The sequence below is a fragment of the Microcebus murinus genome, chromosome 20, assembly GCF_040939455.1.
Source record: "Microcebus murinus isolate Inina chromosome 20, M.murinus_Inina_mat1.0, whole genome shotgun sequence".
Lineage (NCBI taxonomy): Eukaryota > Metazoa > Chordata > Mammalia > Primates > Cheirogaleidae > Microcebus > Microcebus murinus.
Window position 1 is genome coordinate 45033016 of NC_134123.1, and position 22827 is coordinate 45055842.

The following is a 22827-nucleotide window of genomic DNA, read 5'->3' on the forward strand; positions in this document are numbered from 1 at the left end:
AGGCAGGCACACGAGCCAGGCCCAGGATGTCGTTCTCAGCGCCGTGAAAGGGAGCGGGAGCGAGATAATCATGACAAAGTGACAGCAGCTCCCTTTGTAGCTCCTAAGCAGGGCGATCGCGTGTTCACACTCGCGGGTGATCCGCGCCTCCTAGTGTGTCGGCACATCCCCCGTGTGACGTGAAGCGAGGGGTGAAGGGGAACAGGGGGGTAGGAGAAGGAAAGGAGAAGATCCATCCAATGAAAGGGGAAAAAAGGAAAGTCCCACGGGGGTCAGGTAGTAAGAGCAAACCAACAAGCTGCGGACAGCAACTCCCGGGGGAACACAGCCCGCGAAGCGCCCGCGCCGCCAAAATAGAGATCCGAGGGCGACCCCTAGCGGCGGCGACAACATGGACACTCAATGTGTCCCGCCGGCTGTCCCAGAGCGAGCGGACATCTGGTCGATCCACGGGCTCAGAGGCACGCCAGTCCCAGTGATTGTTGCATGCGAGGGAGGGGCGGGGAGGGGAGAAAAACATTCAAGTCATCCCAGGTCGCATTAGGGTTCCTGAGGGTGATGATTGCGCGTGCACGTGCGCCCCGTCACCCGTGTGTTTGGAACAAAAAGGAAGGAAAAAAGGGCGGTGGGGAGTAAAGAATGGGAGAGCCAGAGCGAGAACGGAAGAAAAAGAAAGAAAGAGAGAGAGAGAGAGAGAGAGAGAGGAAAGCAGCAGGGCCCTCTCCTTCCATTCCATACCCACTGAGAGAGAGAGAGAGAGAGAGAGAAGGAAAGAGAAAGAGAGAGAGAAACAGAGAAAGAGAGAGAGAGAGAAAGAAACAAAGAAAGAAAGAAAGAGAGAAAGAGAGAAAGAAAGAAAGAAAAAAAAGAAAGAAAGAAAGAAAGAAAGAAAGAAAGAAAGAAAGAAAGAAAGAAAGAAAGAAAGATTGCTCATTGATCATAACCAGTTACAGATCTGTTTGTTCCTTCTTGACTCCCACTGCTCCACTTGACCAGGCTAAAATAAAATCAAATAAAATAAGGCCGGGCGCCGTGGCTCACGCCTGTAATCCTAGCACTCTGGGAGGCCGAGGCGGGCGGATTGTTCGAGGTCAGGAGTTCCAAACCAGCCTGAGCAAGAGCGAGACCCCGTCTCTACTATAAATACAAAGAAATAAATTGGCCAACTAATACGTATATACAAAAAATTAGCCGGGCATGGTGGCACATGCCTGTAGTCCCAGCTACTTGGGAGGCTGAGGCAGGAGGATTGCTTGAGCCCAGGAGTTTGAGGTTGCTGTGAGCTAGGCTGACGCCATGGCACTCACTCTAGCCTGGGCAACAAAGTGAGACTCTGTCTCAAAAAATAAATAAATAAATAAATAAATAAATAAATAAATGAATAAATAAATAAATACAGATACAGGCTGCTGTCATAAAGAAAAAAAAATTAAAAAAAAATCAAATAAAATAAATTAATGAGAGAGAGAAAGAAAAGGAGGGAGGGAATAAGGAGCATCAGGCAAATATGGTGGCACACACCTGTAGTCCCAGCGACTCGTGAGGTTGAGGCAGGAGGATCGATGGAGCCCAGGTGTTTGAGGTTGCAGTGACCAAGGATACAGTGTACCCTGTTCTATAGACAGAGGCAGACCCTGTCACTCACCTGAAAACTATACAAATATTTAGTACCCTAATAATTAAAAATTAAGCAAAAGTGGTTGGGCATGGTGGCCCATGCCTATATTCCTAGCAGTCTGGGAGGCCTAGGCGGGTGGATTGCTCAAGGTCAGGAGTTCAAATCCAGCCTGAGCAAGAGCAAGACCCTCTCTACAATAAAGAGAAAGAAATTAATTGGCCAACTAAACACACCAAAACACATATAATAAGCCGGGCACGGTGGTGCATGTCTGTAGTCCCAGCTACTCGGAAGGTTGAGACAGAAGGATCACTTGAGCACAGGAGTTTGACATTGCCGTGAGCCAGGCTGACGCCACAGCACTCTAGGCCGGGCAACACAGTGACACTCCATCTCTCAAGAAAAAGACAGCAAAAAAGAAAGGAGGAGAGATGGAGAGAAAGAGAGAGAGAGAGAGAAGAAAGAAAGAAAGAAAGAAAGAAAGAAAGAAAGAAAGAAAGAAAGAAAGAAAGAAAGAAAGAAAGAAAGAAGAGAGAGAGAGAGAGAGAGAGAGAGAGAGAGAAAGAAAGAAAGAAAGAAAGAAAGAAAGAAAGAAAGAAAGAAAGAAAGAAAGAAAAAAGAGAGTCATATTGAGAATATTGATCCAAGAGCGACACCTAGTGACCATATATAGCCACCACCATCTAGGGCCCAATTCGCCAGAGGCAATGGAGGCCGAGGGCAACATGGAGTCGACCTGGGATGGGAGGGGCGGGCATGGCGTCCGCAGCAGCCGATTCCCAGGCAGGCACACGAGCCGAGCCCGGGACGAGCCGAGCCCGGGACGTCGTTCTCAGCGCCGTGAAAGGGAGCGGGAGCGAGAAAATCATGACATCATGACAAAGTGACAGCAGCTCCCTTTGTAGCTCATCAGCACGGCGATCGCGTGTTTCCACGCTCGTGTGATCCGCGCCTCCTAGTGTGTCGGCACGTCCCCCGTGTGACGTGAAGCGAGGGGTGAAGGGGAACAGAGTTTGAGCTTGCTGTGAGCTAGGCTGACGCCATGGCACTCACTCTAGCCTGGGCAAGAAAGCGAGACTCAGTCTCAAAAAAAAAAAAAAAGAGAGAGAAAGGAGGATAGAGACAGAGAGAGAGAAGAAAGAAAGAGAGAAAAGAGAGAGAAAGAAAGAAACAAAGACAGAAAGAAAGAAAGAAAGAAAGAAAGAAAGAAAGAAAGAAAGAAAGAAAGAAAGAAAGAAAGAAAGAAAGAAAGAAAGATTGCTCATTGATCATAACCAGTTACAGATCCCTTTGTTCCTTCTCGACTGCCACTGCTCCACTTGACCAGGCTAAAATAAAATCAAGTAAAATAAGGCCAGGCGTGGTGGCACACACCTGTAATCCTAGCACTCTGGGAGGCCAAGGGGGGCGGATTGCTCGAGGTCAGGAGTTGCAAACCAGCCTGAGCAACTGCGAGACCCCGTCTCTACTATAAACAGAAAGAAATAAATTGGCCAACTAATACGTATATAGAAAAAATTAGCCGGGCATGGTGGCGCATGCCTGTAGTCCCAGCTACTTTGGAGGCTGAGGCAGGAGGATTGCTTGAGCCCAGGAGTTTGAGGTTGCTGTGAGCTAGGCTAACGCCATGGCACTCACTCTAGCCTGGGCAACAAAGTGAGACTCTGTCTCAAAAAAAAAAAAAAAAATCAAATTAAATAATGAGAGAGAGAGAGAAAAAGAGGGAGGGAAGAAGCAGCATCAGGCAAGTATGGTGGCACACACCTGTAGTCCCAGGGACTCGTGAGGTTGAGGCAGGAGGATTGATGGAGCCCAGGTGTTTGAGATTGCAGTGACCAAGGATACAGTGTACCGTGTTCGATAGACAGAGGCAGACCCTGTCACTCACCTGAAAACTATACAAATATTAGGTACCCAAATAATTAAAAATTAAGCAAAAGGGGGTGGGCATGGTGGCCCATGCCTATAATCCTAGCAGTCTGGGAGGCCGAGGCGGGTGGATTGCTCGAGGTCAGGAGTTCGAAACAAGCCTGAGCAAGAGCGAGACCCCGTCTCTACTATAAATAGAAAGAAATTAATTGGCCAACTAATATATATAGAAAAAAGTAGCCAGGCATGGTGGCACATGCCTGTAGTCCCAGCCACTTGGGAGGCTGAGGCAGAAGGATTGCTTGAGCCCAGGAGTTTGAGGTTGCTGTGAGCTAGGCTGACGCCATGGCACTCATTCTAGCCTAGGCAACAAAGTGAGACTCAGTCTCAAAAAAAAAAAAAAAAAAAAAAGAAAGAAAGGAGAGAGAGAGAAGAAAGAGAGAGAAAGAGAGAGAGAGAGAAACAAAGACAGAAAGAAAGACAAAGTCATACTGAGAATATTGATCCAAGAGTGACACCTAGCGACCATATATAGCCACCACCATCGACAGAGTCATACTGACAATATTGATCCAAGAGCGACACCTAGCGACCATATATAGCCACCACCATCTACGGCCCAATGCACCAGAGGCAACGGAGGCCAAGGGCAACATGGAGTCGACTTGGGAGGGGGGGGGCATGGCGTCGGCAGCAGCCGATTCCCAGGCAGGCACACGAGCCGAGCCCAGGACGTCGTTCTCAGCGCCGTGAAAGGGAGCGGGAGCAAGAAAATCATGACAAAGTGACAGCAGCTCCCTTTGTAGCTCATCAGCATGGCGATCGCGTGTTCACACGCACGTGTGATCCCTGCCTCCTAGTGTGTCCGCACATCCCCCGTTTAATGTGAAGCAGGGGGCTTCCTGTTGCCCCCTGCACCCAACTGGTCTTACTGGACTATTTTCCTGTGTCTTCCGTTAGTACCAAATGTTCTGCTCCTGTAGCTATGAGGAAGCTGACTGGGTTCCCCTCCACTTGCTAAGTTACCCTAGTTTTGGGAAGGGGGACCGAACCCCATCTTCCCTATTCGTCTATCACCTGTCCTGCAACCATGACTTTTTCAGGACCTCCAAGTCTTCGCCCCCCTCTCTTTTGGGGCACTCTCAGGCCCAATGTCCATGCTCTTTGCAATTGGCACATTGATCCTTGCCTAGCCTTTCCCGCCGGGGCCTTTCCCTATCCTCTGACCCTATCTGCCCCCCTCTTGTGGCGGCTAGCAAGATTTTAGCCATCTCTGTTTGCTTTCCGTGCTTCTACAGCTTGGAATTTTCTATCTTCTATCCTGATCCTCTCTAACCTCTCTTCTAGCGTCTCTCTATTGTTATAGACCTTCTCCGCCATTTTTAACAGGTCCTACAGAGTCTTCCCGCCCAATCTATCTATTCTCTGCACCTTGCGCCTAATGTCGGGGGCCGCCTGATTGACAAACACCATCATAACAGCTCCCTTACTCTCCTCCATTGTGGGATCTATGGGGGTGTACTGCCGGAAGAAATCTATGATCCTCTCTAAGTATGCTGCCGGGCTCTCTGGCCACTGACGAACATCTCCTACCTTGGCCAAATTGGTCGGCTTTCGCACCGCCATACGGAGACCGGCCATCAGAGTCTTGCGGTAGACCCGGAGACGCTCCCTACCTTCAGCCTCATTGTAGTCCCAAAGCGGCCGTTCAAGGGGAAAAGTTTGGTCGATGGTTGTCGGGTTTGTAGTAGGTCTGCCGTCCTCCCCGGAACCAGCTTCCGCGCCTCCCCTGAATCCTTTCTCTTTCCTCCGTTGTGAAGAGCACCTTAAGCAGCTGCTGGCAGTCATCTCAGGTGGGCTGATGAGTAAAAAGAACAGAGTCTAAAAGATTAATTAGGTCTCTCAGATTCTCGGAGATTGGAGTCCGGCAACACTGGCGTCCCAACGGACCGCGTGCCCTCTCCTTTCTGGCCTCTTTAACTGCAAGAACTTCTGCCTTTCCCCTCGGGGCAGGTAGGAGGGCCTTCAGCCAGGGTGGCGGGTCTAGAACCAAGTCTTGACAGACCACAATATAGGGGATCTGATCAGGATGGCCGTGGTGGCCAGATACCACCCCTTTTACTTTTTCGATCAAGGAGGCATCAAACGAGACCTACCGGGGCCACCCCACTCCAAACGTGGGCCACTTGGCCTCACAAAGGGTAAAAAACTTTCCCTTCTTGACCTCCAGGGACAGGTAGTGTGCCCTTGCCCTGAGATCCTTAAAATGGCTCACCAGGATGGACAACGGCGTTGTTAGAGCCTGTCCCATGGCTAGTCGATAATAGGCAGATGTGCAAACCGATATTCCGCAGTTGGGGCACTGGGGACAAGGATCTGAATCCCTAGCCTTTCACTCCCTACAGAGGTAACGGCCGTGCCCCTCCCGCATAGCCACTCCTGGCACGGGCGGCAGGAGATAGACTGTGTGCTGCCAGCCCATGCAGGGGAATACTCACCTGGAGGTTCTAGTCACCCCTGCGGATCTTTTCGTGGGTCGGTCCCCTGATTCCACAGCCCCAGCCTGAAAACCCATGCAACCCTGATGGGTTCTCGGGCTGAAACCATAGAACCCAGAGACTCCAACAAGCCAATGAGAGATGTCACACTCACTCACACACACACACACAGAAAGCCAGCGACCAACAAAGCAGACAACAGGTCGGGCGCGGTGGCTCACGCCTGTAATCCTAGCACTCTGGGAGGCTGAGGCGGGCGGATTGCTCAAGGTCAGGAGTTCAAAACCAGCCTGTTACCTGCTAGAAGCAAACTTGAAAAAAAAAAAAAAAAGAAAAAACAAAACCAGCCTGAGCGAGACCCCGTCTCTACCATAAAAATAGAAAGAAATTAATTGGCCAACTAATATATATATATATATAAATCAGCCGGGCATGGTGGCTTGTGCCTGTTATCCCAGCTACTCGGGAGGCTGAAGCAGGAGGATCGCTTGAGCCCAGGAGTTTGAGGTTGCTGTGAGCTAGGCTGATGCCAAGGCACTCACTCTAGCCTAGGCAAGAAAGCGAGACTCTGTCTCAAAAAATAAAAATAAAAAAATAAATAAAAACAAAGCAGACAACAGACAAGTGGACAGTGAGGTAAACAGAAAACCAAACGTAGTCCGGACCTGCTCCCCGGTCTCCTCCTGACCGAGCCCTTGGCTACAAGGTCAGCTCCGGAGTCCAAACGGGGCCAGAGGACGTCTCCGCCTGGCTGCTACCGGCGACCCAACAGCGAGTCCGCCTCGGTCCTGTGCCGGCGTCCTGATCCGGGGTCCTGCAAGGGGATTCCGCGTCCCTTGCCCAACACCACACCCGGCTAGTCCGGGGTGGATTTTCATACTCCTCCCTCAGCCCTGAGTTCTACCCGGTAGTCTGTGGGGAAGGCAAATCCCGGACGAGCCCCCAAATGTTAGGGACCGACCTTCCACAGCCCCACCGGACAGAGAAGCAGAGACATCGAGGATGCAATCACGCAAGAGGAGGTTTGTTTTCTGGCTAGCCAGGGTCCGAGCCCCAGAGCACCCACGCCGTGGCCACTCTCACAGGCAAAAGCCCGACCGGAACTACGGCATGCCTTTTATCCCCAGGGTGCACGAGCTGCGCACAAGCCGACTGCGCATGCATCATGCGTTGACCTTTAAAATGATTGGTTGCCCACTATCGCCTTTTGAAATAATTGGCGGGTTGGTTGCCGTCTATTGCCTGATAGGCCAGTCGCCCGTGCTTCAATGACCTCATCCCATAATTCCCCCTACAGCGGTGTAGCAAGCAAGCAATGACCAGAAGCAAAGGATTGCGGTTAGCTCATTGCCCCACCCAAGTAAATTCCCGACAATTGGAAGAATTCCTCTGCCCTTCCTCTGTCCTACAAATTCCTCTGCCCTACACCAGCACACCTATAATCCTAGCTCTCTGGGAGGCTGAGGCGGGAGGATTGCTGGAGGTCACGAGTTCAAACTAGCCCGAGAAAGATCAAGACCCCATCTCTACTATAAATAGAAAGAAATTAATTGGCCAAGTAATATATATAGAAAGAAAAATTAGCCGGGCATGGTGGTGCATGCCTGTAGTCACAGCTACTTTGGAGGCTGAGGCAGGAGGATTGCTTGAGCCCAGGAGGTTGAGGTTGCCATGAGCTAGGCTGAAGCCATGGCACTCACTCTAGCCTGGGCAACAAAAAAAGACTCTCCTCAAAAATTAAATGAATGCATGCATGCATGCATGAATGAATGAATGAACGAAGAAATAAATAAATAAATAAATAAATAAATAAATAAATAAATAAATAAAAGTATGTTAAAGTATACATAAAGGGAGGGTTCTCTGCTTTAGCCATTATTGTGCTTAATCATTTCTCTGGTCTCAGCTCTGCCAAAAACAAGGCCTGTGGGGCTGGGGACCGCTCAGGAGTTATAAGAAAAGATTTAACTCCTCTTGTGGATAGAGGGCAGACTACAAGTTTCCAAAATCAGGGGATGGGGGGGAAGTTTTAAAAGGACACAAAATCTTTCTGTTCTATATTTTTTTTCCCCTCTCTCCAGACCATTCCCTCTATTACACTGTGAAATTCATGATGTTAAACAGTTGTTCCTGGGAGGAACTTTGTGGTCGGCAATGTTAAGTAGGAAGGGTGTTTTATATGTTTCCAAGACATCATAAAAAATTCAGCAGAAAAATCTAGGATCATTAGGGAAATGAATGAGTTTCCTCTCCTCAATGTTGAGCTACCACAACAAGCTGCAGGAGGACCGTCCCGGACACCTATCCACTGACAGAAGCCCCAGGGGAAAGTGTGGCTCACCCTATTCATTTAGAAATGTATACCTTCGAATCAATAAAATTTCCCCGACCCGGGTTACTGTAGTCAAGTCCCTTCAATCCAATAGCTAAGGCCATTTGGCCTCAGTCCACAACCAAGGAAGGCCCACTCTGTGAGACCAAAGAGTGAGGTGCCCAAAAGGAACAATGACAGGCACCCACGTGCACGCACACAGAGACACGGTCGAATACACCGTGTTCACCGTGTTTCTGACTCAGGGAAACTGGAAGATGGTTTGGAACCGTCAGGATCAACTTTGCATTTCTTCCAGGAAAGGAAAATTCACAGGAAGAGAAAATACATTGTTCTCGGCCTATGATAAAAAGCCACAAGTGGTTCTAGAATTCATTCTGTGATTTAAATTTTTAAAAGATATTCCATAAACCTAAGAAAAACCCCACAGCAGATTCCAAAGAGGACCTCCACACCTGGGGTGGGGGTGGGGGGTCCACTCTTAAGCTCCCAACATCACCTGACTTTACCCATCCCCATGTCTGATCAAAGTGGCGACTAGGTGACACCTAACTACCGATGCCAGTGTCAGCCAGACAAGAAAGGACACTCTGACTAGGCTCACAGTGATTTATTTATTTATTTTTTTTAAAGCTTGCTTCCATTTTCGACCTAGGTATACAGGTATACCCTTGAAAGGAATGCTTGTATTGAGGAAATAGGAAGTATTTTTTTTCAGTCATTTATCTGGTCCTCAATCCTCATTATTTATCATCTCCCCCACCCCCGACACACACACACACAAGTTGGTTCTTCTCTGCAGAGAAGCTGCTGGAGATTGTTTATCCACCAAATGCTTTCTGTTGACAGTATCTAAGACGACAATCAGTGCCACGCATTCTGCTCTAAGATTATAATTGCATCTATCAGTATGGTCATAATTTACTTCTTGTGTGGGTTTAGTGGGTTTCATAAAAGCTGATCTTGACTTCCACAATGGATACGAGTGGGTTTCCCTTGTGTTTGTGTAGTTCTGTAGGGCTGGTGCCTTCCCAGAAGCAATCATCTTCCTAAGTAGGATGTATCCCAGGAACTTGGGAAGGTTGCAAAGAGTGACTTGTCCACGACCCTTACATTACAGGATGTATCTGAATCTGTGACTGGAAGGGGTCGGTATCTGACCAGAAAGCACTGCCAGAGGAGGAGACGTTTCATTTATTTTCCTAAATTTTACCTGGCCATAGCAGATGTCTCTGTTTCCCTAGGATGTGGTATTTTTCCTCACAAGCAGTTTGAATGGCTCCATGTGCCTCTAGACTGACTGCAAAGCACAGACTCCACGATCTGCACCCTTTGGCTCTGTCTATCCAAGCACGGCCTCCACGGCACTCGTCTGTGGGGTATATGCTGTCAGAGGTGGCACAGTATGGTGGGTAGGGGGATATGCTTTATTGGGAAAACTGAGAGTTTGAACCCCACCGTTTCATTTGTTAGCAACTTGAACTTTGTCAATTCACATGGCCCTGCTGAGGTCGAGTCACCTAAAGGATAGGAAATGGAATGGATAGATTGATATCTCTCTCTCTGTCTCTGTCTCTGTCTCTGTCTCTGTCTCTCCTCTCTTTTTCTTTTCTTTTCTCTTCTTTTGGCAGGCTCTCACTCTGGTTCCCAGACTGAAGTGCAGTGGCATCATCATAGCTCACTGCCACCTCAAACTCCTGGCATCCAGTGATCCTCTCACCCAGGCTTCCCAAAGTGCTAGGATAATGGAGTTCTTGTTTTTGTTTTTTCGTTTTTTTTTGTTTTTTTTTCATCTGATGTCTTTTAGGGTCATAGCTTCAGAAATGTAGATCTGTTCTTTGAACTCATCCTAGGGGCTAATTGGGATTCTAATAGCTGCTCCTCAGAATTTCAGCAGTACTGCCAGGGAGGGAGGGAGGGAGGGAGGGAAGGAGTGAAGAAACAGCATCTGACAAATATGGTGGCACAGGCCTATAGTCCCAGAGATTCATGAGGTTGAGGCAGGAGGATCCATGGAGCCCAGGTGTTTGAGGTTGCAGTGACCAAGGATGCACTGTACCCTGTTCGATAGAGGGAGACAGACCCTGTCCTCCCCTGAGAACTATACAAATATTAGGTACCCTAATAATTAAAAATTAAGCAAAAGGGGTTGGGCACGGTGGCCCATGCCTATAATCCTAACACTCTGGGAGGCTGAGGTGGATGGATTGCTCAAGGTCAGGAGTTCAAAACCAGCCTGAGCAAGAGCAACACCTTCTCGACTATAAATACAAAGAAATTAATTGGCCAAATAAACACACCAAAACACACACACACACACACACACACACAATAAGCCGGGCATGGTGGTTCATGTCTGTAGTCCCAGCTACTCTGGAGGCTGAGACAGAAGGATCACTTGAGCCCAGGCGTTTGAAGTTGCTGTGAGCTAAGCTGACGCCATAGCACTCTAGCCTGGGCACCAAAAGTGAGACTCTGTCTAAAAAAAAAAAAAAAAAATTAAGGACAAGGGACTTAACAGAAAAAGCAGGGAGGGAGAGATAAAAACTTCCATTGCTCTCTCTCTCTCTCTACGAAGGAAAGATTAAAAGAGATAAGCAGGGAGGGAGAGATAAAAATTTGTCTCAGGCCCAGCACACCTGTAATCCTAGCTCTCTGGGAGGCTGAGGCGGGAGGATTGCTAGAGGTCAGGAATTCAAACCAGCCTGAGCAAGAGTAAGACCCCATCTCTACTGTAAATAGAAAGAAATTAGGCCGGGCTAAGTGGCTAACGCCTGTAATCTTAGCTCTCTGAGAGGCCGAAGTGGGAGGATTGCGAAAGGTCAGGAGTTCAAAACCAGCCTGAGCAAGAGTATGACCCCGTCTCTACTATAAATAGAAATAAATTAATTGGCAAACTAATACATATAGAAAAAATTAGCCGAGCATGGGGGCACATGCCTGTAGTCCCAGCTACTTTGGAGGCTGAGGCAGCAGGATGCTTGAGTCCAGGAGTTTGAGGTTCCTGTGAGCTAGGCTGATGCCACAACATTCACTCTAGCCTAGGCAAGAAAGCGAGACTCTGTCTCAAAAAAAAAAAAAAAGAAAAAAAAAGAAATTAATTGGCCACCTAATATATATAGAAAGAAAAATTAGCAGGGCATGGTGGCACATGCCTCTAGTCCCAGCTACTCAGAAGGTTGAGACAGAAGGATCACTTCAACCCAGGATTTTGAGGTTGCTGTGAGCTAAGCTGATGCCATAGCACTCTAGCCTGGGCACCAAAAGTGAGACTCTATCTCAAAAATAAAAATTAGGAAAAAGGGACTTTCCAGCAAAAGCAGTGAGGAAAGATAAAAATTTCTCTCTCTCTCTCTCTCTCTCTCTCTCTATATATATATATATATATATATATATATTCAGAGTAAAAAAGTTAAGCAGGGAGGGAGGGAGAAAAATTACTCTCTCTGTCTCTCTCTTTATTTATATATACATATATATATCTGCTATAGACATAATAAAAGAGATAAGCAGTGAGTGAGAGATAAAAATTACTCTCTCTCTCTCTCTCTATATATATATATATATATATATGTCTGCTATAGACAGAATAAAAGACATAAGCAGGGAGGGAGAGATAAAAATTTCTCTCAGGCCCAGCACACCTGTAATCCTAGCTTTCTGTGAGGCCGAGGTTGGAGGATTGCTCGAGGTCAGGAGTTCAAACCAGCCCGAGTAGGACCAAGACACAATCTCTACTATAAATAGAAAGAAATTTTTCCAGTAGAAGAGGAAGATTAAAAAAAAAAAAAAAAGAATAGAAAGAAATTTTTTGCCCAAGTAATATGTATAGAAAGAAAAATTAGCCGGGCGTGGTGGCACATGCCTGGAGTCCCAGCTAATTGGGAGGCTGAGGCAGGAGGATTGCTTGAGCCCAGGAGGTTGAGGTTGCTGTGAGCTAGGCTGACGCCACGGCACTCACGCTAGCCTGGGCAACAAAGTGAGACTCTGTTTCAAAAAAATAAACATCTAAATAGATAAAAGGTAAAGTGAACAGAACAATAAAAACTTGAAAAGTAGGGGAAAGCTTACAGAATTAATAAGGACACAAAGAAAGGAAATATCTGTGAATAGCCGTTGCAGTGTGTTTGTGTTTTAAGTCGTGGTGTTACAAAGGAGTCCAAAACTTAAAAACTATGGAAAACTCTAGGAAGTGACAACACTGACAGCAAGCTAAGATTCACGTATTATTGGAGAAAGACATTTCTGAAGATAAATTGACGGTGGCCTAGGTGTCCAGGGCTTATAAAACCTACAGTAGTGATTGGTCACGTCCCAGGCCATCACATTCACTGACCCCTGACTAACTCACAGACTCACCCAGGGCCACCTCCCACCCTGCGAGCTCCATTCACGGTGAGTGCCCTCGACAGGTGTCCCACTACACAGAAACCTATTACACCGCATTTCTTCAATTATTATAAGTAGCTGCACATTTCTTTGGACCATAGGTGTACAATACACCTCCAGGCATACTTAGAGGGTGGGAGAGGAGGGAAGTGGCCAATCTTCATTTATTATTGGGTAACATGGAGGCAGGGGAGGCAGTTTTCTCCCCGTCCTCCTCCTCCTCCTCCTTTCTCCCCTTCTACCTTGTTTTGCTTCTTCCTTCCTTTTCCTGTATTCCTCTCCCAGTTCCCCCCTTCCATTGCCTTGATAGATTTGGGTCAGATGTAGACATTTTCTAGGTCGGGCTTTAATCAGACTCTGGGAGTAGGAAAATACTAAACTGCCCACCATGATGTAAGGGAATGGAAGTCTGTCTGCCATTTAGTGCTGTGCCTTTCTGATATTTAGTGTTTTCTGGAAATTCTATCTGTCTGCTATTCCACTAGAATATATCCCCTCGATCACTACTGCTTGCCCAATCCCAGCTTTTTTGTGAGCCGTCCTCCATGATGGTGAGGATGCAGTGTGGGGACTCCCTCTGTTTGGTGCCTGAAACTCGCTCATGTGGGGTTTTCATATCAGGATAGCAAGAAGCTCGCCTTTAAATAATCTGGCTGGGCCTGGAGGCTCACGCCTGTGATCCCAGCGACTCGGGAGGCAGAGATGGGAGCATGGCTCCAGCCCAGGAGTTGGAGATGAGCCTGGGTAACATGGTGAGACCCCATCTGTACCAAAAAAAAAAATAAAAATAAAAAAGGAAAAAATAATGACTCCGGGTGTGGCAGCATTTGCCTACAGTCCCAGCTACTCAGAAGGCTGAGGAGGAGAGGATCACTTGAGCCCTGGAGTTGGAGGTTGCTGTGAGCTACGATCAGGCCATGGTGGCCTGGGAGATGACAGAGTGAAAAAAATCCTGTCCCAGAAAAAAAAAAATAAAAAGCAAAACAAAAATCAATACCATAACTTGTAAGTCTCGGTGTTACCAAAGGGTCGTCGGCCACTTGTCCACGAGGCCGAATGAGGAGGACCAGCAGTTTGGAGGAGGAAAGAGAGAGGGAGTCTACTTTGCCAGTAAAGGAGGAAGTACGGTAGACCTTCTCATCTCAAAACCCCAACTTTCCTGACCCTAGGCCTAGGCAGAAATACAGAGCTTTTAAAGGGAGGGTTCTGACCAGGGGTGGTGGCTCATGCCTGTGATCCTAGCACTCTGGGAGGCCGAGGCGGACGGATCGCTCGAGGTTAGGAGTTCGAAACCGGGCTGAGCAAGAGCGAGACCTCGTCTCTACTATAAACAGAAAGAAATTAATGGGCCAACAAATGTATATATAGAAAAAATTAGCCGGGCATGGTGGTGCGTGCCTGTAGTCCCAGCTACTTGGGAGAGTGAGGCAGGAGATCGCTAGAGCACAGGAGCCTGAGGTTGCTGTGAGCTTGGCTGATGCCACGGCATTCGCTCTAGCCTGGGCAACAAAGAGAGACTCCATGTCAAAAAATTAAATGAATGAATGAATGAATGAACACATAAATAAATAAATAAATAAATAAATAAATAAATAAATAAATGTTAAAAAATACATAAAGGGAGGGTTCTTTTTTTTCATAGTTTAATGTATTTTAATAGGAAACTTACAGGAACAGCACAGAAGACAGACAGCATTAAAAACATGTACTTGCATGTAGGACAACTCAGTTAGAAAAGTATAGTGAATGGATGGAATCTACTGTATGATAAAAATGCTACAAACACATAATATGCCGAAATAAAAAAAAAATGCTACAAACACCATTTAGTTGCTGTCAATAAGAAATTTACTTGTTTTAAAAAAATCCAAATGCTGGCATTGTCCAGAAAAATTTAACAGGTTTATTTATAATTGTTATAAAGTTGAACTGCTGAAACTTGTTCACTGAAACATTTGACTTGCATTAGTGCTTCACATCCTGCATTTATTTTAAAAAGTCACACACAAATGAAAATGGAAAAACTGCCAATACCTGATTTCTGTCCCCTATTTTTCCACTTGAAATCATATACTTAGGTACCTTTTGACCCCATGGGGGAAAAAACAAGCTAATGTTCAGAACTACCAACAAAAGGAGGAAGAGAATCTTTTTTTTTTTGTGAATGAAATGTTTTCACATCATAGTGGATTCTTATGGAACACATTTTGTATTCCTGCTTGAGCCCAGGCGGCTGAGGTTGCCATGAGCTAGGCGGACGCCATAGCACTCACTCTAGCCTGGGCAACAACGTGAGACTCTCTCTCAAAAAATTAAATGAATGCATGCATGAATACATGAATGAATGAATGAATGAATGAATGAATAACTAAATAAACAAACAAACAAACAAATAAATAAATAAATAAAAGTATGTTAAAAAATACATAGAGGGAGGGTTCTCCGCTTTAGCCATTATTGTGGTTAATCATTTCACTGGTCTCAGCTTGGCCAAAAACAAGGCCTGTGGGGCTGGGGACCGCTCGCTCGGGAGTTTTAAGAAAAGATTTAACTCAACTTGGGGATAGAGGCCAGACTACAAGTTTCCAAAATCAGGGGGTGGGGGGGAAGTTTTAAAAGGACACAAAATCTTTCTGTCCTTTATTTTTTTTCCCCTCTCTCTAGACCATTCCCTTTATTACACTGTGAAATTCATGTTGTTAAATAGTTGTGCCTGGGATGAACTTTGCGGTTGGCTATGTTAAGTAGGAAGGGTGTTTTTTGTTTTTTGTTTTTTTTTTTTAGCATTTGTTGAATTTATTCAGCATAACCACAGAGGCATTGTCTTGATGCTGTCACACACAGACACAAACACAGATACGACACAATATCCATATTTAGCCCAACTGCATTCCTTCTAAGGCTCATTCATATGTCTTCAGATGCCACAGCCCATCATTTCAATAATGGATATTTTCAATGCCAATTCCTTTGTTGATTTTCTCAATATCTTCTGCAGACATCTTCATGACTCCAACACATAGAGCATGCTGTGTTCCTTCTGCCATGGCAGCAACAATGGTGTCTACTGCAGCAGGGTCAAGCTTAGCTCCAGGAGAAGTTAAGCCTGGGCACATGATATCTGCTCCACTGAGTACAAATTTGATGGCTCCTTTATCAACCTGCTGGTGTGGCAGGATAAAAGGATATTTGTGAAGTAACCTTAGGGTTGGGTAAAAAGGCCCCTCTCGTTGTCTAAAACATAGTAATTCTCCATTTACTGTAAGGATTTCTATATGTTCATGGCTTCTGACTATTTTGACAGGATCTTTCTTAGGCATGATTTGATGAAGCCAGGGTTCAATACCTGGAAATTGCTCCATTAATTGGTTCTTAATACACTTAATAACTGAAGTTTTCAACTGGATGCAGTTGGACACAGTTTCTTTTTCATCAAATTTCTTGAACATGATCCAACGTGAAGGGGGCGACCATAGGGAAGGGCCCGGAATGGCAAAGAAATTGAATTAGTAAGGGTCTGGCAGATCCCCTTCCACGAGGAAGGCCGGCACTGACAGTCGGAGCTGTTGTCCAGGAAGGGTGTTTTATATGTTTCCAGGACATCATAAAAAGTTCAGCAGACTCATCTATGATCACTAGGGAAATGAATGATTTTCCTCTCCTCAATATTGAGCTACCACAACAAGCTGCAGGAGGACCGTCCGGGACACCTATCCACTGCCAGAGGCCACTCGGGAATGTGTGGCTCACCCTATTCATTTAGAAATGTATACTTTGGAATCAATAAAATTTTCCCCACCCAGGTTACTGTAGTCAAGTCCCTTCAATCCGATCGCTATGTCCATTTGGCCACAGTCCACGACCACGCAAGGCCGACTCTGTGAGACCAAAGAGCGTGGTGCCCAAAAGGAATAAGCACAGGCACCCACGTGCACGCACACAGAGACACGGTCGAATACAGCGTGTTCACCGTGTTTCTGACTCAGGGAAACTGGAAGATGGTTGGGAACCTTCAAGATCAACTTTGCATTTCTTCCAGGACAGGAAAATTCACAGGAAGAGAAAATACATTGTTCTCGGCCTATGATAAAAAGCCACAAGTTGTTCTAGAATTCATTCTGTGATTTAAATTTTTAAACGATATTCCATAAACCTAAAAACAACACAAAAAAACAAGATAAAACAGAAACAAGGAAAAGAAAAAAGAAAAAACCTGGGCAGAGGGCTACTGTGAGGGAGGGGAGGCAGGGAGGGAGCGGGAGGAGAGGCGCCTCCAGGGGACAACAGAGTGGGTGGGGTGGACAGAGACCCGCTGGAGGCTAGAGCCGCCTCAGGGCTGGCAGGCCCAGGAAGAACTGCTTTCTACACTGCAGGAGATTTGAGAGCCGACCTCCACTCTTGGGGTGAGGGTGGGGTCCCCTCTTAAGCTACCAACATCACCTGACTTTACCCATCCCCATGTATGATCAAAGTGGCGACTAGGTGACACCTAATTACTGCTGCCAGTGTCATCCAGACAAGAAGGGACCCTGTGACAGGGCTCACAGCGATTTTTTTGTTGTTGTTGTAAAGCTTGCTTCCATTTTCCACCTAGGTATACAGGTATACCCCTAAATGAATGCTTGTATTGAGGAAACAGGAAGTATTTTTTTCAGCCATTTATCTGGTTCTCAATCCTCATTATTTATCATCTCCCCCCTACACACACACACACACAGGTTGGTTCATCTCTGCAGAAAAGCTGCTGGAGATTGTTTATCCACCAAATGCTTTCTGTTGACAGTATCTAAGATGACAGGGAGTATCACGCATTCTGCTCTAACATTAAAATTGCATCTACCAGTATGGTCCTATTTTACTTCTTGTGTGGGTTTAGTGGGTTTCATAAAAGCTGATCTTGACTTCCACAACAGAGATGAGTGGGTTTCCCTTGTGTTTGTGTAGTTCTGTAGGACTGGAGCCTTCCCAGAAGCGATCATCTTCCTAAGTAGGATGTATCCCAGGAACTTGGGAAAGTTGCAAAGAGTGACTTGTCCACGACCCTTACATTAAAGGATGTATCTGAATCTGTGACTCTAAGGGGTCAGTATCTGACCAGAAAGCACTGCCAGAGGAAGAGACGTTTCATTCCTTTCCCTAAATTTTACCTGTCCATAGCAGATGTCTCTGTTTCCCTAGGATGTGGTATTTTTCTTCACAAGCAGTTTGAATGGCTCCATGTGCCTCTAGACTGACTGCAAAGCACAGACTCCAGGATCTCCACCCGTTGGCTCTGTGTATCCAAGCAGGGACTCCACGGCTCTCCTCTGTGGGGTATATACTCTCAGAGGTGGCACAGTATGGTTGGTACGGGGACATGCTTTATTGGGAAAACTGAGAGTTTGAACCCCAGCGTTTTATTTGTTAACAAGGCGAACTTTGTCAATTCACATGGCCCTGCTGAGGCATAGTCACCTAAAGGGTAGGAAATGCAATGGATAGATTCATCTGTCTGTCTGTCTGTCTGTCTCTCTCTCTCTGTATATATATATATATATATATATATATATATATATATATATATATATATGCTATAGACAGAATAAAAGAGATAAGCAGGGAGGGAGAGATAAAAATTTCTCTCAGGCCCAGCACACCTGTAATCCTAGCTGTCTGGGAGGCCAAGATGGGAGGATTGCTCGAGGTCAGGAGTTCAAACCAGCCTGAGCAAGAGCAAGACACCATCTCTATGAAAAATAGAAAGAAATTAATTGGCCAAGTAATATATATAGAAAGAAAAATTAGCCAGGCATGGTGGCACATGGCTGTAGTACCAGCTACTTTGGAGGCTGAGGCAGGAGGATTGCTTGAGCCCAGGCAGTTGAGGTTGCCCTGAGCTAGGCTTAGGCCATGGAACTCACTCTAGCCTGGGCAAAAAGTGAGACTCTGTCCCAAAAAATTAAATGAATGCATGCATGAATGCATGAATGAATTAATGAATGAATGAATGAATGAATGAATGAATAAATAAATAAATAAATAAATAAATAAATAAATAAATAAAAGTATGTTAAATAATACATAGAGGGAGGGTTCTCTGCTTTAGCCATTGTTGTGGTTAATCATTTCACTGGTCTCAGCTCTGCCAAAAACAAGGCCTGTGGGGCTGGGGAACGCTCTCTCTGGAGTTTTAAGAAAAGATTTAACTCCTCTTGTGGATAGAGGGCAGACTACAAGTTTCCAAAATCAGGGAAAATGGCCAACTAATGTATATATAGAAAAAATTAGCCAGGCATGGTGGTGCGTGCCTGTAGTCCCAGCTAATTGGGAGGCTGAGGCAGGAGGATCTCTAGAGCCCAGGAGCCTGAGGTTACTGTGAGCTAGGCTGATGCCACAGCACTCGCTCTAGCCTGGGCAACAAAGAGAGACTCCGTCTCAAAAAATTAAATGAATGAATGAATGAATGAATGAATAAATAAATAAATAAATGTTAAAAAATACATAAAGGGAGGGTTCTTTTTTTTGTATAGTTTAATGTATTTTATTAGCAAATTTACAGGAACAGCACAGAAGACAGACAACATTAAAAACATGTACTTGCATGTAGGACAACTCAGTTAGAAAAGTATAGTGAACGGATGGAATCTACTGTATGATAAAAATGCTACAAACACCATTTAGTTGCTGTCAATAAGAAATTTACTTGTTTTAAAAAAATCCAAATGCTGGCATTGTCCAGAAAAATTTAACATGTTTATTTGTAATTGTTATAAAGTTGAACTGCTGAAACTTGTTCACTTTAACATTTGACTTGCATTACTGCATCACATCCTGCATTTATTTTAAAAAGTCACACACAAATGAAAATGGAAAAACTGCCAATACCTGATTTTTGTCCTCTATTTTTCCACTTGAAATCATATACTAAGGTACCTTTTGACCCCATGTTGGAAAAAAAAAAGCTAATGTTCACAACTACCAATAAAAGGAGGAAGAGAATGTTTTTTTTTTTGAGAATGAAATGTTTTCACATCATAGTGGATTCTTATGGAACACATTTTGTATTCCTGCTTGAGCCCAAGCGCTTGAAGTTGCCATGAGCTAGGCTGACGCCATGGCATTCACTCTAGCATGGGCAACAAAGTGAGACTCTGTCTCAAAAAATTAAATGAATGCATGCATGAATACATGAATGAATGAATGAATAAATAAATAAATAAATAAATAAATAAATGAATAAATGAATAAATAAATAAATAAAGTATGTTAAAAAATACATAGAGGGAGAGTTCTCCACTTTAGCCATTATTGTGGTTAATCATTTCACTGGTCTCAGCTCAGCCAAAAACAAGGCCTGTGGGGCTGGGGACTGCTTGGGAGTTTTAAGAAAAGATTTAACTCATCTTTGGGATATAGGCCAGACTACAAGTTTCCAAAATCAGGGGGTGGAGGGGAAGTTTTAAAAGGACACAAAATCTTTCTGTCCTTTATTTTTTTTTTCCCTCTCTCTAGACCATTCCCTTTATTACACTGTGAAATTCATGATGTTAAATAGTTGTGCCTGGGATGAACTTTGCGGTTGGCTATGTGAAGTAGGAAGGGGGTTTTTTGGTTTTTTTTTTTTTTTTTTTAGCAGTTGTTGAATTTATTCAGCATAACCACAGAGGCATTGTCTTGATGCTCTCACACACAGACACAAACACAGATACAACACAATATCCATATTTAGCCCAAGTGCATTCCTTCTGAGGCTCATTCATATGTCTTCATATGCCACAGCCCATCATTTCAATAATGGATATTTTCAATGCCAATTCCTTTGTTGATTTTCTCAATATCTTCTGCAGACATCTTCATGACTCCAACACATAGAGCATGCTGTGTTCCTTCTGCCATGGTAGCCACAATGGTGTCTACTGCAGCAGGGTCAAGCTTAGCTCCAGGAGAAGTTAAGCCTGGGCACATGATATTTGCTCCACTGAGTACAAATTTGATGGCTCCTTTAGCAACCTGGTGGTGTGGCAGGATAAAAGGATATTTGTGAAAAAACCTTAGGGTTGGGTAAAAAGGCCCCTCTCGTTGTCTAAAAAATAGTAATTCTCCATTTACTGTAAGGATTTCTATATGTTCATGGCATCGGACTATTTTGACAGGATCTTTCTTAAGCATGATTTTATGAAGCCAAGGTTCAATACCTGGAAATGGCTCTATTAATTGGTTCTTAATACCCTTAATAACTGAAGTTTTCAACTGGATGCAGTTGGACACATTCTCTTTTTCATCCAATTTCTTGAACATGATCCAAGGTGAAGGGGGCGATGATAGGGAAGGGCCCGGAATGGGAAAGAAATTGAATTAGTAAGGGTCCGGCAGATCCCCTTCCACGAGGAAGGCCGGCACTGACGGTCGGAGCTGTTGTCCAGGAAGGGTGTTTTATATGTTTCCACGACATCATAAAAAATTCAGCAGACTCATCTAGGATCATTAGGGAAATGAATGATTTTCCTCTCCTCAATGTTGAGCTACCACAACAAGCTGCAGGAGGACCGTCCCGGACACCTATCCAGGGACAGAGGCCCCTCGGGAATGTGTGGCTCACCCTATTCATTTAGAAATGTATACCTTGGAATCAATAAAATTTCCCCGACCCCGGTTACTGTAATCAAGTCCCTTCAATCCGATGGCTAACTGTGTTCATCCTCAGGCCATGACCAAGGAAGGCCGACTCTTTGAGACCAAAAAGTGCGGTACCGAAAAGGAATAAGCACAGGCACCCACGTGCACGCACACAGAGACACGGTCGAATACACCGTGTTCACCGTGTTTTTGACTCAGGGAAACTGGAAGATGGTTGGGAAGCTTCAAGATCAACTTTGCATTTATTCCACGACAGGAAAATTCACAGGAAGAGAAAATACATTGTTCTCGGCCTATGATAAAAAGCCACAAGTTGTTCTAGAATTCATTCTGTGATTTAAATTTTTTTGTTTTGTTTTGTTTTTTTTTGAGACAGAGTCTCAACCATCTGACAGGGCTCACAGCTATTTTTGTTTTTTTTTGTAAAGCTTGCTTCCATTTTCCACCTAGGTACACAGGTATACACTTTAAATGAATGCTTGTATTGAGGAAAGAGGAAGTATTTTTTTTCAGTCATTCATCTGGTCCTCAATCCTCATTATTTATCCCCCCAACATACACAGGTTGGTTCATCTCTGCAGAAAAGCTGCTGGAGATTGTTTATCCACCAAATGCTCTCTGTTGACAGTATGTAAGATGACAAGGAGTACCACACATTCTGTCTCAAAAAGAAAATTAAGATAAAGGGGCTTATCAGAAAAAACAGGGAGGGAGAGATAAAAATTTCTATTACGCCCAGCACACCTGTAATCCTAGGTCTCTGAGAGGCGTTGGCCTGAGGATTGCTCAAGGTCAGGAGTTCAAACCAGCTGGAGCAAGAGCAAGACCCCATCTCTACTATAAACAGAAGGAAATTAATTGGCCAAGTAATATATATATAGAAAGAAAAATTAGACGGGCATGGTGGCCCATGCCTGTAGTCCCAGCCTCTTGGGAGGCTGAGGCAGGAGGATTGCTTGAGCCCAGGCGGTTGAGATTGTTGTGAGCTAGGCTCATCTCCACCCCCCACACACACACACAGGTTGGTTCATCTCTGCAGAAAAGCTGCTGGAGATTGTTTGTCCACCAAATGCTTCCTGTTGACAGTATCTAAAATGACAAGCAGTACCAGGCATTCTGCTCTAACATTAAAATTGCATCTATCAGTATGGTCCTATTGTACTTCTTGTGTGGGTTTAGTGGGTTTCATAAAAGCTGATCTTGACTTTCACAATGGAGACGAGTGGGTTTCTGTCGTGTTTGTGTAGTTCTGTAGGGCTGGTGCCTTCCCAGAAGCGATCATCTTCCTAAGTAGGCCATATCCCACGAACTTGGGAAAGTTGGAAAGAGTGACTTGTGGACCACGCTTCCATTACAGGATGTATCTGAATCTGTGACTGGAAGGGGTCGGTATCTGACCAGAAAGCACTGCCAGAGGAGGAGACGTTTCATTTCTTTTCCTAAATTTTACCTGGCCATAGCAGATGTCTCTGTTTCCCTATTTTTCCTCACAAGCAGTTTGAATG

At 45.1% G+C, this 22827-nt stretch overlaps 1 protein-coding gene and 1 pseudogene across 1 annotated transcript; both read right to left on the reverse strand.

Moving 5' to 3' along the window:
- Window positions 1–15645: 15645 nt before the first annotated feature.
- LOC142862578 (malignant T-cell-amplified sequence 1-like) lies at window positions 15646–16155 on the reverse strand. The gene has a single exon (XM_075995571.1). It carries the CDS (start codon window positions 16153–16155, stop codon window positions 15646–15648), a length of 510 nt encoding a protein of 169 aa, XP_075851686.1.
- A 4150-nt stretch (window positions 16156–20305) lies between these two features.
- On the reverse strand, window positions 20306–21080 carry LOC142862579 (malignant T-cell-amplified sequence 1 pseudogene; annotated as a pseudogene).
- Between the last annotated feature and the right edge of the window lie 1747 nt (window positions 21081–22827).

Excerpts from the sequence above, each read along its gene's own strand:
- LOC142862578 (XM_075995571.1), bottom strand. The coding sequence starts at position 16,155 with ATGTTCAAGAAATTTGATGAAAAAGAAACTGTGTCCAACTGCATCCAG.